Source organism: Bombyx mandarina, chromosome 12, assembly GCF_030267445.1.
Source record: "Bombyx mandarina strain Sakado chromosome 12, ASM3026744v2".
NCBI classification, from domain to species: Eukaryota; Metazoa; Arthropoda; class Insecta; order Lepidoptera; family Bombycidae; genus Bombyx; species Bombyx mandarina.
This window is the reverse complement of record NC_143219.1, coordinates 14,685,146-14,698,844: the sequence shown is the minus strand read 5'-3', so window position 1 is coordinate 14,698,844 and position 13,699 is coordinate 14,685,146. Positions and strand designations below refer to the sequence as shown.

Sequence of the window (13,699 nt, the reverse complement as noted above, 5' to 3'; positions counted from 1 at the left end):
TCAAAGCTTCTCAATCTCCTTCGACATTGACTTGCCCCAGTGTTGAATTTACATAAACATCACTAAGATCTAGTTGCCAAGGCTAGCTAATTCTCCAACGGTGATAAGATTTGGGACTTGAATTGAAAATATTAATCATCATCAGCCTATAGCAGTCTATTGCTGGACATAGGCCTCTAATTATACGCCACTAAGCACGATCCTCGGTTTCTCTCATCCAGCTCCTAAAATATTAATAAATTAATAGAAATATAAAAAAAAACTTAGGTATTCTACTCGTGGATCTAAAACGTAATTCAAACCAAAAACCAAAGATGTCGCTTTTTATATCAAAATAACAGTGCGCGGCACTAGGGTGACGTCTACACGTGATTTTAATCTAAATAAACAAAATAACTTACCAATTTGATTGTTGACTTTATTATCAGTCTTGTGCCGGAGCCAGTCTTCGTAGCCTTGCTTGACAGCTGTTACGAACACCATGAATGATAACGGAGCGATGCTTGTGAAAGGCGATACAGGACTATCTGTGAACAAATTTACATATCATTAAACGTAGTCTGGCCATAGATACTGTTACAATAAAAACATTTGAATTTGGAACATATTATTCCTATTTGAATGTAGTCATAGGTGCCTACATTGTGTTTTCTCACTTTCGCGCCAATATTATTGTGAGTGAAATGAAGATCGAAATTGTTATGATAGCTTTCACAAAACAGGTATGGAGCCATATATTATTTTTGTAATTCGCAATTAATTTATTAAATGTAGACGGTTTTTTGTTACTTATGTACAATAAGTAGTAATTATTATAAGTGTATCAATTTTTACCGGTCTTATAATAATTAAATTGGAATTGAATAGCTGAACTTAACTTTTAAAGAAAAATGTTAAATTTTACTGACAAATAATATTATTAATATAAATTTTAACTTTTGTTTCATACTATTTTGTCGACCTATCACTATCAAAATATTTATTATTAAATTTATAGCTATCGTAAAATTTAAGGGTTATAATCAAAGGAACTACCTGATACGATGTGAATTTTATGATTATTAATTTATTTCTGTATCATTAAAAACAATATTAAGTTACGTTTTTCTCTTAAATTCTATACATGCTCAAACTTTTTTTAAAGTTCAATTAACTAGATAATATTCCTGTTTTAAAGTATTGAAAAGAGGAGCCGTAACATGAGCACGAAGTTAGCGAAAAAAAAATGAGGGCCTACGACAAACGGAAATGACCTTTCATTATTTAGTTTACCCAATCGTTGTTAGCCTAAGGGGCTACTCCAACAAGATCGGACGGATAGGTGAGCTAACGGGCTCGAGCTGAGAAAGTTTGATTACATTAGCCCTAGCGCCCCTAGCAAGAACAGTCTTTTGCAGAATCTACCTTTTTTTTTTTACCTTCCTAAGCTGAGAGCCTTGAGAGGCTATTTCAGCGTAACCCTAACGTTTGTAGGTGAGCTCACGGGGCTCAAACCTGACGACGATGCTAACACGAACCCTAGCAAGAGCCGTGCTTCGCAGAATCTACCACCGGATCGGAATCGCGACCCACTGAGAAGATCCGGCGAGAAACTCAGTGGGAGTTAATTTACTCGTCGAGCCCTTCGTCGCAAGCGACGGGTTCGACGAGAACGGTGACCGGTGCTTGAAGTACCTAGAAGCACCGTTAGTGGATCGGGAGAATCCGAGATGACGTGTTTTGGGCGACGTCGACTGCTTTCCATTCTGTCCGCTGGATTGGGAATGGGAGTCTACCACCGAATCGTAATCGCAACACACTAAGAAGATCCGGCGAGAAACTTAGTGGTAAAAGTAGGTTGTGTTTATGAATTTGTTCATAGAATCCTGTAGCATACATACAAACTCTTTATTTATTTATTTGTTTAATTCTTTTATTACTTTCTTTTTTTTTGTTGCCTGTCCCGCTCTTTCGAAAAATAAGACCCAGGGTGTGTGATGCCTACCCGTGTTGATTTAAAATACTGCCTGCCACCGGTTTTTATGCAAGCTATAAATTTTGCGCCTTTAGTTTATTTTAAAGTTTGTACCAAAAATAAAAAAATATTCGGCTGAAAGATTTATTTACCGGTACAGTCGCACGATTTGAAACGTTTAGGTTCCTTATCGCTTCCGCTGGGTTAGTTAGTTACTGTTCTCGACCCACCTGGTGTTCGGTTACCGGAATCTATTATTTAAATCATCATAACAAAAACATTACAATTTCAATGCTGTTGCTGTTGTAGGCATAATGGTTGTCCCACCCTACAAACTGAAACGCATGAGTGCTTTACGTAATTCGGTTACGCCACTGAGTTTCTCGCCGATCTTCTCAGTGGGTCGAGATTCCGATCCGGTGGTAGATTCTTTCGAAGCAATACTATAGATTTCTCACTAATCTGGAATAGTTCTTTTAAGCTACCAACGAATATGTAGGGAGAAAATAACTCGATACATGTAGTTCGCAGGTTTTATTATTTAGGTTATGAAGACTTCGAATAGTCAGACAAAATAGTTTTTTTACTTGTTTTATAAGTTTTATAAGACATTTTTCGTAATTTGTATCAAAATAACATCACAAAGATGCCCGGACGCGATAGAACGATGATGGCGACGGCACGATGCCACGCCTTTGACGACGCCTCGTGTCAGTAACGAAACTGCGAAACCATAGTTTTTTTTATGTTTGAGAGATTACTGGTGGCCAGAGGCCTTTCGACTTTTACCAGACGAAACCATAGTATGTTCACGCTTTTTGTTTTTTTTTTCTCTACTAAAAAGTCTATTAAAAATTCCACAGAGTCATAACAATATTTAAAAAGGATGCTTTCACAACGTCAACGCTGCGGTACAAGCTTGCGGTGCGCAAAAAATAACAAGATGTTTCTGTATCTGTATGTATATAGTCACTTTTCCACAGGTACAAGCTTTTAAGAACATAAATCGTTAATAGCGTCATATGACAAAAAAAATCTTTACAAAGTGTCTTTATAATGGCTAATGCTGTTCAGTATACAAAAATGTCGTACATGATATAGCTATTGGATATACTGTATTTGATCTCCCTCCCCGCCACCGTCTTCAAAATGACCCTCTTCGGCCTACGTGTAAGTAATTCTGGGTGATGATGATGTGTAGTCCTTCCGTCCTCACGTAGATAAAATCTCTATCCTATGCTATGCAAGCGGAACACCTTCATAATAACTGGCGTAGACTCCTTCCACAGAATCCTGCTTTCTAAGGTTAGCCATCAGAGCACCGTGGTACATGAAGAATATAGATCTACAAGACGATCTAAGTACTGTATCGAAAGCCCGTCCAGTTACAGATTCTTATGCGGCACTCTTAGCCCATAGCGTCAGTACCTGTGGTTTTAATAGACACGCGATTCCGATCCGGTGTTAGATTAAATCACGACGGAACTTCCCTTTCACCCACGCAGTTTTTAGCAAACCTCTTTCCTACAAACCTCCTGGCTGTGACTGTTCTCTCTCTCTCTCTGTCCCAAGACGATGAAGCCGGGAAAGTTTTGGGCTACAAGTAATACTTAGCGCCATCCTAAAAATAGCGTCATCGTCATGACGACTTCTTGTACTTAATATATTAAATTGGTTATCAAGATCTTGCAAATTTTATAATGATATATTTGTTTATTTAGAGTGGTATCAGTTGATAATGATTTGAATTAATAACTATAGATAAAAACAGTTAATATGACTATTAGTTTTTGCTTGCGTAATTCGTTGTACATATCAAAAGATAATTTTACATTAGGTTATTCACTCATTTGTCAAGTGTATCAACAAACCGGGGCGGGGCGTTTCGGTCGGATCGGGCCGTTCAATGTGCGTCAACCTTCACAATTTAGTACCATACAGCTAGCGGGACGGTGCGCATTACGTTTTTTTTATCGCGATATGTGTGACATTGAACTATTAATTTCACTCGTGAAACAACATCAATGCATCTGGAACGTGGATCATGAAGATTACCACAATCCATATAATAAAGAGCAAGCTTGGAAGGAGATATGTAAAGAAATGTGTGAGAATTGGGATAAAGCGAGTCCAATGGAAAGGAAGCGCGCTTGTGAGTTTATTATTACAAATTCTGTAGCGATTATACAAACTTATTCTCAATTTTATATTATTGTTTTATGTGAGATTTGCAATTTGCGCGTTTCGCTTGTAAATTATTGTGTTATAATAACACTGCGTGATAATTGTTTGTTAAATAGAACAACTGAGTATGCCTTAAAATCAACTTTGAAAATGTTTTTTTAGTATTTTAACAAACTAATACCAAAATTAAGACCTTAAATGCATCTCAGATTTACTTCATTTCAAATTGTTTATGCAATTATTGGATATTACATACGGCTACACCTAAAATGTTGATATTTGTTTGGAGTTCAAGCGTTTGACGTTTTGACATTTGACAGTTATTTTAGAGTTACGTTTTACATTGGAATTAGGTACCTATGTAGGTTCATGAAGTATCGTGAGAAGAAAAGTGAGTTTATTCTTAATTGTTAAGTCAAACCTAAGTGATTGTTGAAGATTATAGAACATATCTTATTAAAATCATTAAAAGTCTTAAAATTAAACTAAGTACTAAGTAAGTATCTATAGAAAATGTAATCAGTTCAAAATAAAATCTTATGTTTATGAAATAAATATATTAAAAAACAACAATTTTCCAGGCTTAGAATGTAAAAAGAAATGGAATAATGTCAGAGGGAACTACCAAAAGGACGTTATAAAAAGACATTTATTGGGGCCGAAAGCAAAAAAAGTTAAAAAGTATTACCATGCTGACGCATTATCTTTTCTGGAACCAATCATACTGAAGAACAAAACGGAATTCGAAACAGTCGACTGGTAAGTTTTTTTTGCTGCTAGAATCATAGTCTAGCAACACTGTAATATGAATTTTAAAAAATTGGGACTTTTTGAAACAGCTGAAACTGAAATGGTTTGGTTTTGTTTCATTTTGTTGATAAATTGTTTCGTCAGGATTAAAAGTGTACCTAACAATGGTGGCTTATATAAATATGGTGGCAACGACAGTGCATTTTTTGTCAATTTCAATGTATCTTAATAAATAATTATCTCTTTTAAAGTTCAACTTATATACAAATATTTTTTTGCAGTATTTTAAAATGTACAATTTTTACACACTACTGCAAAATTCATGTTCTTTATTTTTAAGTGCCGATAAAGTGAACTAAACTAACAGTACTTTGTGTCTGCAACTTAACAATTATGATAAATAGAACTAGGTACATGCTTAGATCAAAGCCAAGATATAAAACCTTTACAATTTTCATTTTAGTGGGACAGCAGAAGTTAGTACCGAGACAGACGAGGAAGACCACACAGAACCTGTAGAACAAAAATGTATACCAATTGATGATACAACAACAGAATTATCTGAAGATACATCATTATATCCTGTGATAAAAATAATTGAACCGAAGCTTGAGACAGACGAGGATACAATGTTCTTACTGAGTTTTCGGAGTCATATGAAGGAAATGACACAGAGACAAAAACTAAACTTTAAGACTGCAATGCTCAAATTACTGAAAGATAGTTCGAGTAGTTAATTGTGTTGTTTTTTTTAAATATAAAAATATTGTTATGTTTGAAATATAATTATTTTTATATTGAAATAAAGTATTTGACTGAAAGTATGCATTGTTTCCTAAATTCTACATGTTGAACCTTGATGTTCAATTTATTCTACACAAATACGTACATAACATTATGTAAAACCAAGAAATTAACTGATATCTGTTAAAAAAAATTGTTTAAATTAACTCATTTTCTAATTGGCCAACTTATATGCCATGTACATATTAAAGTATTACATAATATTAAAATAATATACTAATATAATCATAATACTATGCATGTTTTTTATTACATTAAATAGGAATTAAGACACAAATGGTTTTTAAAGAGTATACTAGTATTTAGTTTGTTATCATAGTCTTGTAAGAAATATTACTGGCTTAATCATAGTGATAAACTATAATTACTTTTCTTTTGGGTGAATGGCTAGTATGGAATATATGATGATACATGATACATATCAGCACAGCGCGTTTCTAGAGATTATAAATTAGGTCATGTACCACTCTGCTTTGGGATAAACTTCCGCCTACGATTTTCTCCGAGATCGCTATGAAAGTCTCTATACAAACGGAGCTTAAACAGAGTCCATAGCGGCAGCGGCTATGAAATTATACATTTAAGTACATACATTGTATATATATTTTATCGAGTCTAAAAAATAATCAGAAAAAAATTATATTTATTCCACGCTAAAACTTAGTGTTTTTTGTCATAAATACGAATAAATAAATTATTTGCAGATATGGAACTCAAAAAGAAATGGAATAACGTAAGGGATTCGTATCGTAAAGACGTTATGAAAAGTCAAGCCCTTGGTAGGAATAGTAGGAGGTACATATACGCTGCAGAATTGGAATTTATGGAGCGAATTTTCTTGAGAAATAAATCTGTATTCGAGACCATAAATTGGTAAGAGTTTAACACTCATTAATTTCTCAAAAAAAGAATGGATAGTATTATATTATATAGGTAATAAAGGTACATAATTAAATAATACTAATACGGACACGTTTCGTATGTATACGATACTTTACGACAGTTTAAAAAACATCGTTTTTTTTAATTCATACGTCATCAGAATCTAGCGTGAAATGTTACCTATTAGGTAGGCACTTAATAGTAACAGAAACAGAAAATTTCCTTGGGGCGCCACCCACAATGATTCATAGATTACAAACGTACCTAGATTACAATCTTTATTTAAACATTTATTTTACAAATTGTAGAATTTAACAAAAGTTCAGACTTTCAATACAGTGCTTATTACCACCTAAGTATATACACGTACTTACGCCGTGAATCATGATGTCGATAAGCTAGGTTTCACTGCCATTTGTTAGAACAGATAGTAATAACCCTTTGCTGTTTATTAAATAATTAATTCTATTAAAAAATATGGTGATTGTATATTGAGATAAAAATTATCGTAACTCTCAAGTTGAAACAAAGTACAAACGTTTTACCAAAAATATGAAATTTCGACTTTAATATTTTAAGATAAATAGTGAAATCGCGTTGTCTATGGACTTCGGTAACTATACACAGCATGAACTTTATACGACCCAACAAACGAATATGAATATTCAACACCCAGCAATAAGCAGTTAGATCAAGTATGCCGCCTAGAGCAAGTCGTAAAAATGTGTATTAAAATATCACATAAGTATTGAAAAGTAATTACTGACGTATCATTTTTCTGACATAAGCGGGGTAACGACCTCACGGTTGACGTTTATCGGCGTTCGGGTCTCATATGGGTCTCAGGATATAGAAATTTGATTGAGATGAAGTAACCATATGAACAGATCAAAACGTAAATTTTCACACACAATAAATGAGGCAGGTGTCACCAGTCACTTTATACCCTCGCCTCTGTGCATAACCTAGATGCATTTCGTTGGTCCCTAACAGTAACAAATTAATTATGGTCTGTGGTTTGAACTTCCATACATATCGTTATCTATATGACTGATAGTCGAAGTCGAGACGTAAAATAATTTTACAATAAATGTCTTTGTTGTTTGTTTTACGGAACCATTCTTTTCAGCGAAAGTATAAAAGACGATTTTCAAGACAGCGTTGATTTTAATAGCGAATATTTGGAAGAAGCTTTCGAGCCTGAGTTTGAATTTAAAGCGGGGAGTCCCTCTGGAAACTTCAAAATGCCAACTGGAAATTCAAATAGAAGGAGTCTCAACAGTAAAGACGATGATACGTTATTCCTCCTGAGTCTCCGAGGCTACATGAAGGAAATGACGCGAGAGCAGAAACTACATTTTAAAATTTCAATACTGAATTTAATTAGGGACTGTAGCTGATAGTACCGATAGTATTGTTATTGATTAATAAATATATTTTATTTAATTGTTTTATTTGTTCCGGATCGTAGTTTAGTAACATTGTACTCATCTCATTCTATAAAACTCTATCGTCATATTATTATGCTATGCTGCTTGCAAGGCACCACCTCGATGAAACGTCTTATTTTTGCCGCTCAACAACTTATCTTAATTTAATAACTAGTGTTCGCCCAGTGGTCAAAATTCGACCATAGTCACCTCAAAACTTAGATACATTTCTGTATTACAAGTTCTCCTTTGTTTAAAAAAAAAGTTAATGCCAAAGCCGAGTAATAGTTACCTACTCAATAAAAAAAGAAAATCGATTTTCAAACAGAAGAGTACATATCTGTTTTATCTTTCCTTATTAATATCAACAAGCTAGTTGTTTACTTAAATCTCATCGAAAAAAATTTAAATTAATCTTCAATAATTAATTGATAAATATTTTAAATATAGCATCCCTGCTATATTTAAAAAAAGTTATTAAACAAATCGGAACCATTAACCATATGCCTAGAAGAATTACAAGACAAAGGTGTAAATGTGGAAATATTGTGTATTTCGGAACACTTCATCATGGCTGGATATGAGAATTTTTTATCGATCCCTAATTTTATTCTGGCGTCTTTCTTCAGTAGAGCTAATACTCACGCGGTTCGCACTAACTTGAAACCGCTTCAGGTTATTCAATCCCGATTTTGCAGGATAGCCGTCGGAGCACCATGGTTCCTAAGAAAGCGCACTCCATGATGACCTGGAGCATGACTCAGTCAGTAAGTATCTACAGTCGGCATTATTGTGCCACTTTGAGAAGGCGGCACAACATGAGAACTCTCTTGTCGTGGCCGCTGGAAATTACATACCCGATCCTGTAGACCGAATGGTAAACAGTTGACGTCGCCCAAAACACGTCATTACGGATCCTCCCGACCCATTAATGGTGCTTTTTTTTTATTGCTTAGATGGGTGGACGAGCTCACAGCCCACCTGGTGTTAAGTGGTTACTGGAGCCCATAGACATCCACAACGTAAATGCGCCACCCACCTTGAGATATAAGTTCTAAGGTCTCAGTATAATTACAACGGCTGCCCCACCCTTCAAACCGAAACGCATTACTGCTTCACGGCAGAAATAGGCAGGGCGGTGGTACCCACCCGCGCGGACTCACAAGAGGTCCTACCACCAGTAATTACGCAAATTATAATTTTGCGGGTTTCATTTTTATTACACGATGTTATTCCTTCACCGTGGAAATCAATCGTGAACATTTGTTGAGTACGTATTTCATTAGAAAAATTGGTACCCGCCTGAGATTCGAACATAGGTGCATCGCTCAACATGAATGCACCGGACGTGTTATCCGTTACGACGACTTCAAAGGTTTAGGTACCACAAGCACCGGTCACCGTACCCGTCAAACCCATCGCTTGCGATGAAGGGCTCGACGAGCGAATTGACCCATAGACACAGTCCACTGAGTTTCTCGCCGGATCTTCTCAGTGGGTCGCGTTTCCGATCCGGTGGTAGATTCTGCGAAGCACTGCTCTTGCTAGGGTCAGTGCTAGCAACACTTCCGGTTTGAGCCCCGTGAGCTAGGGTGAAGCTGAAAAACCCTCTCAAGACTATCAGAATAAGTAGAAAAAAAAATTACCTTCAGTATCACGACTGTTTCACTGTTCAAACTATAACGCATGACTTCACGGCAAAAATAGGGCGGTGGTAGTTTCCCTTGCGGGGCGCCTTACCCATAGTGGTTACGGAAATAAATTATCGATTTTAATTTTTGTTATTCTTTAAACATAGAAGCCAGTCCTGAGTTTATGTTAAGTACGTATTTCTTTAGAGAAATGTACCTCCCTGCGAAATTTGTACACCGTCATAGCCACATCATTTGATAAGAGTACACCAGGCGTCTTATCCTTTAGGCCACGACGATCTCATCAAGATTATTATCAACGATAATTATATTATCAACAAATCCTACTTTAATGTTTCTTCGCTAAACAGTAATATATGGTTTTTAATATCAAATTCAGTTTCTATTCCAAGGCGAGAATAATTTTTATTATTCTGTTAAAATAAAAATAAATTAAAAAAGAAGCAAACGCAAAGAATACATCATGTCAATTAAATGTCTTTAAGTCTTTGAATTTTGAGTACCTACAAGAATTTGAAGTTTATAAAATGGAAGTTGAAGTTAAAAACTTATAAATTATCCAAAAAGCCTATTTATAAATTCTTATTATACCATCATTTTGCACTCAGTGTTGCCATCAAAACGTATTTTGAGACAATTCGTAATAATATGTTGAAGATGCTTAGACCTTTTTTCGTAGATGCATTGAAAATGAAGCAAACGATTATTTTTACTTTTATGAAGGGCGCTCTGCGATATTCCTAGTGTAGGTGCTAAATTCGTTTGCTAGGTCTTTAATATACCTTTTATGTGAAAAAGTCATTCTCAAACCTTGCCTTTTTATTTCTATGTCCTTATCTCAAACGAAATGAATTATTGGACACGTTCAATTAAGCTATTCTATTCTATCAGACGTCCAGTGCTGGATATAGGCCTCCCTCAAGCCTCGCCACACGAACGGTGGAAGTCTATGGGCTCAGCTAACCACTTAAAACCAGTAGGTAACCACCAAACCACAGTAGGTAATCGAATTAGGCCAGGTAGCTCGTCCACCCATCTAAGCAATGAGAAGAATTAAAAAAACAGAATCATGATATGCGTATCCCATGTGTCAAAAGTAACCAGGTTGCCATGCCATGGAGTGCCACGGTTGATAGCCACAGCAAATTTCCACCAGATTTAATTATCTAACGCATGTTTTAGATAATATTCGGAAGATACATCACAGCTTTATTTACGATGCGCCTTGACTGACCCGTATACTATTCTATCATCGTCAGCCGTTAGAAGAATCGTACTGCACTATTTGAAGCTAACTAAGGTCATTATCGTTATTTTGCAGGTGCGCTATTGAGGAAGAAATGGAAGAATTTAAGATTGTATTACCGAGACGTAGTATTGAAAAGATACAGTCCTAATTTGGGAGGAAAGCAAGACAGAAAATACGTGTACGATGAACACTTATCATTCTTGTTGCCGATCATAATGAAATGTAAAACTAAATTTGAGACTGTAAGTTGGTAAGTAGTTCTTTAATTGACATTTCTTTTTAATTGTTGAAATAAAACTTCTTTAGAATCGTTGTGATTTCAAACTCGATGAAACAAAAATATAAGTCCATAGAGACTCAAACACAAATGTATAGGATTCAGCCGGCGAGAGAATGAGATAGAACACATCAGACGTTCTCGGTCTCCTCTTTGTGCGACTCTTCGTAGCATCCCTACTATCGTCTACTAAACATTGTCCATATGTATGCTCCTGTGTAGTGGGATAGTCAGTATATCTATATCTTATTTATAAGTTTCACTTCTACCGTGTGTGACTTGCACACACACACACACTTGTTTTTTCTGCTTACGTTTAGATATAAGAAGACGTTAAATTAGAAGACATGTTGCATCAAATAACATTATTCGTAATTCATTATCACAAGCAATATTTACCATTACACTCGGGGTATAATTTTGTCTATTATATTATGTAAATATATCCGTTCGTATACCAGTATCATGTCAGGATTCCTAACTCTAGATTTTTTCACTGCACGTTTTTCAAAAGATACTGGCTCGGCTGTGTGAAAGCAAAATTCAACGGACAGACTTATCTCATGAGTACTTTTATACATCTTCCATACACCAATTATATATTTCATATGAATCCCTTTCATCCCTTTTAAATTTATGATTGCGAAAATTTTCACATATAAATATGTAATTAAATTCAAAATTACAATTTGTTTTAACCTTAAAATGTTTAAACCTTATAATGACGTCATTGATTTTAGCAACGGCAGTACAGAGCCTAATCCTGAACCCACTGAATTCGAAACGGCTTACATTCAAGTGAAGATAGAGGGAGAAGATGATGACACAGAAGAGTTGCCGCTAGCTGAGCGATCTGGTCAGTCCACTGGCCATAGCAAACAAGAAAACACCGTGGATTTAAATGATGATGACACATTATTTTTACTGAGTCTCCAAAGTCACATGAGAAATATGGATATGACAAAGAAATTGGATTTCAAGATTTCCGTCATGGATGTCGTGAAGGAATGTATTCCATTCGCTTGACAATAAAAACATTGGCAGTACATTTGATGTTTCTTTTTCATCCCATCTGACATTTTTAGTAACTCCATAGGCGGCGACTAAAACTGGTAATATGTATCTTAGATGGGCCGGAATATTGCGCACAGAAATCGACTTATATATTTTCAGTTCTATAGAATAATATCGTACTTAGCCCCCGGTCATTTTTCTCGTCGAACCCGTCGCTTCCGACGAAGGGCTCGGCGAGTAAATTAACCCACAGACATAGCCCACTGAGTTTCTCGCCGGATCTTCTCAGTGGGTCGCGTTTCCGATCCGGTGGTAGATGCTGCGAAGCGCTGCTCTTGCTAGGGCCAGTGTTAGCAACGACTTTTTTTAATTTTTTGCTTAGATGGGTGGACTAGCTCACAGCCCACCTGATGTTAAGTGGTTACTGGAGCCCATAGACATCTACAACGTAAATGCGCCACCCACCTCGAGATATAAGTTCTAAGGTCTCGGTATAGTTACAACGGCTACCCCACCCTTCGAACCGAAACGCATTACTGTTTCACGGCGGAAATAAGCGGGGTGGTGGTACCTACCCGGGCGGACGACTCACAAGAGGTCCTACCACCAGTGATTACGCAAATTATAATTTTGTTGCGGGTTAAGTTTTGTATATAAATTGCGGGTTTGGTTTTTATTACACGATGTTATTCCTTCACCGTGGAAGTCAATCGTGAACATTTGTGGAGTACGTATTTCATTAGAAAAATTGGTATCCGCCTGCGGGATTCGAACACCGGTGCATCGCTACATACGAATGCACCGGACGTCTTATCCTTTAGGCCACGACGACTTCAAAATTATTCGGACATCGCTTAATTCAGAGTGATCTTTTAAACAAGTTTTGAATATGATGCCCTGGTAGGAGACCATTTGGACCATCGGTAGACATCGGCAACCTATAATCAAATGTATCGTAAACTCATCTGTCTTATTTTACCTAAGCTGATGGTCTTGAGAGACCATTTCGGCGTAACCCTAACAAGTAGGTGAGCTCACGGGACTCAACCCTGACGAAGTCGTCGTGGCCTAAGAGATAAGACGTCCGGTGCATTCGTGTTGAACGATGCACCGGTGTTCGTATCCCAGGCGGGCACCAATTTTTGTAATGAATTACGTACTCAACAAACGTTCACGATTGAAGGAACTGAAGAATTGAAGGAGGATTGAAGGAATTGATGAAGGAACAACATCGTGTAATAAAAATGAAACCCGCAAAATTATAATTTGCGTAATTACTGGTGGTAGGACCTCTTGTGAGTCCGCGCGGGTAGGTACCACCGCCCTGCCTATTTCTGCCGTGAAGCAGTAATGCGTTTCGGTTTAAAGGGTGAGACAGCCGTTGTAACTGTACTGAGATCTTAGAACTTATATCTCAAGATGGGTGGCGCATTTACGTTGTAGATGTCTATGGGCTCCAGTAACCACTTAACACCACGTGGGCTGTGAGCTCGTCCATCCATC

At 36.4% G+C, this 13,699-nt stretch overlaps 2 protein-coding genes across 6 annotated transcripts in view; one reads left to right on the top strand and one right to left on the bottom strand.

The window, feature by feature from the left end:
- Positions 1-13,699, bottom strand: part of LOC114248741 (phospholipid-transporting ATPase IF) — a 42,668-nt gene that overhangs the window by 20,405 nt on the left and 8,564 nt on the right. For 3 of the 5 annotated variants that reach the window (XM_028182151.2, XM_089732101.1, XM_028182150.2), the window contains one exon: positions 402-527. In XM_028182151.2, the coding sequence (XP_028037952.2) occupies positions 402-527 (126 nt within the window). Of the gene's footprint in view, positions 1-401; positions 528-4,331; positions 4,353-4,394; positions 4,643-13,699 lie in introns of those variants that run through there. The other 2 variants (XM_089732103.1, XM_089732102.1) reach the window with 2 other exon arrangements.
- Positions 3,731-12,228, top strand: LOC114248742 (uncharacterized). Its single transcript, XM_028182152.2, has 3 exons — positions 3,731-4,106; positions 10,978-11,155; positions 11,923-12,228. The coding sequence occupies exons 1-3, from the start codon at positions 3,731-3,733 to the stop codon at positions 12,206-12,208; spliced, it is 840 nt and encodes a 279-aa protein (XP_028037953.2). The 3' UTR covers positions 12,209-12,228.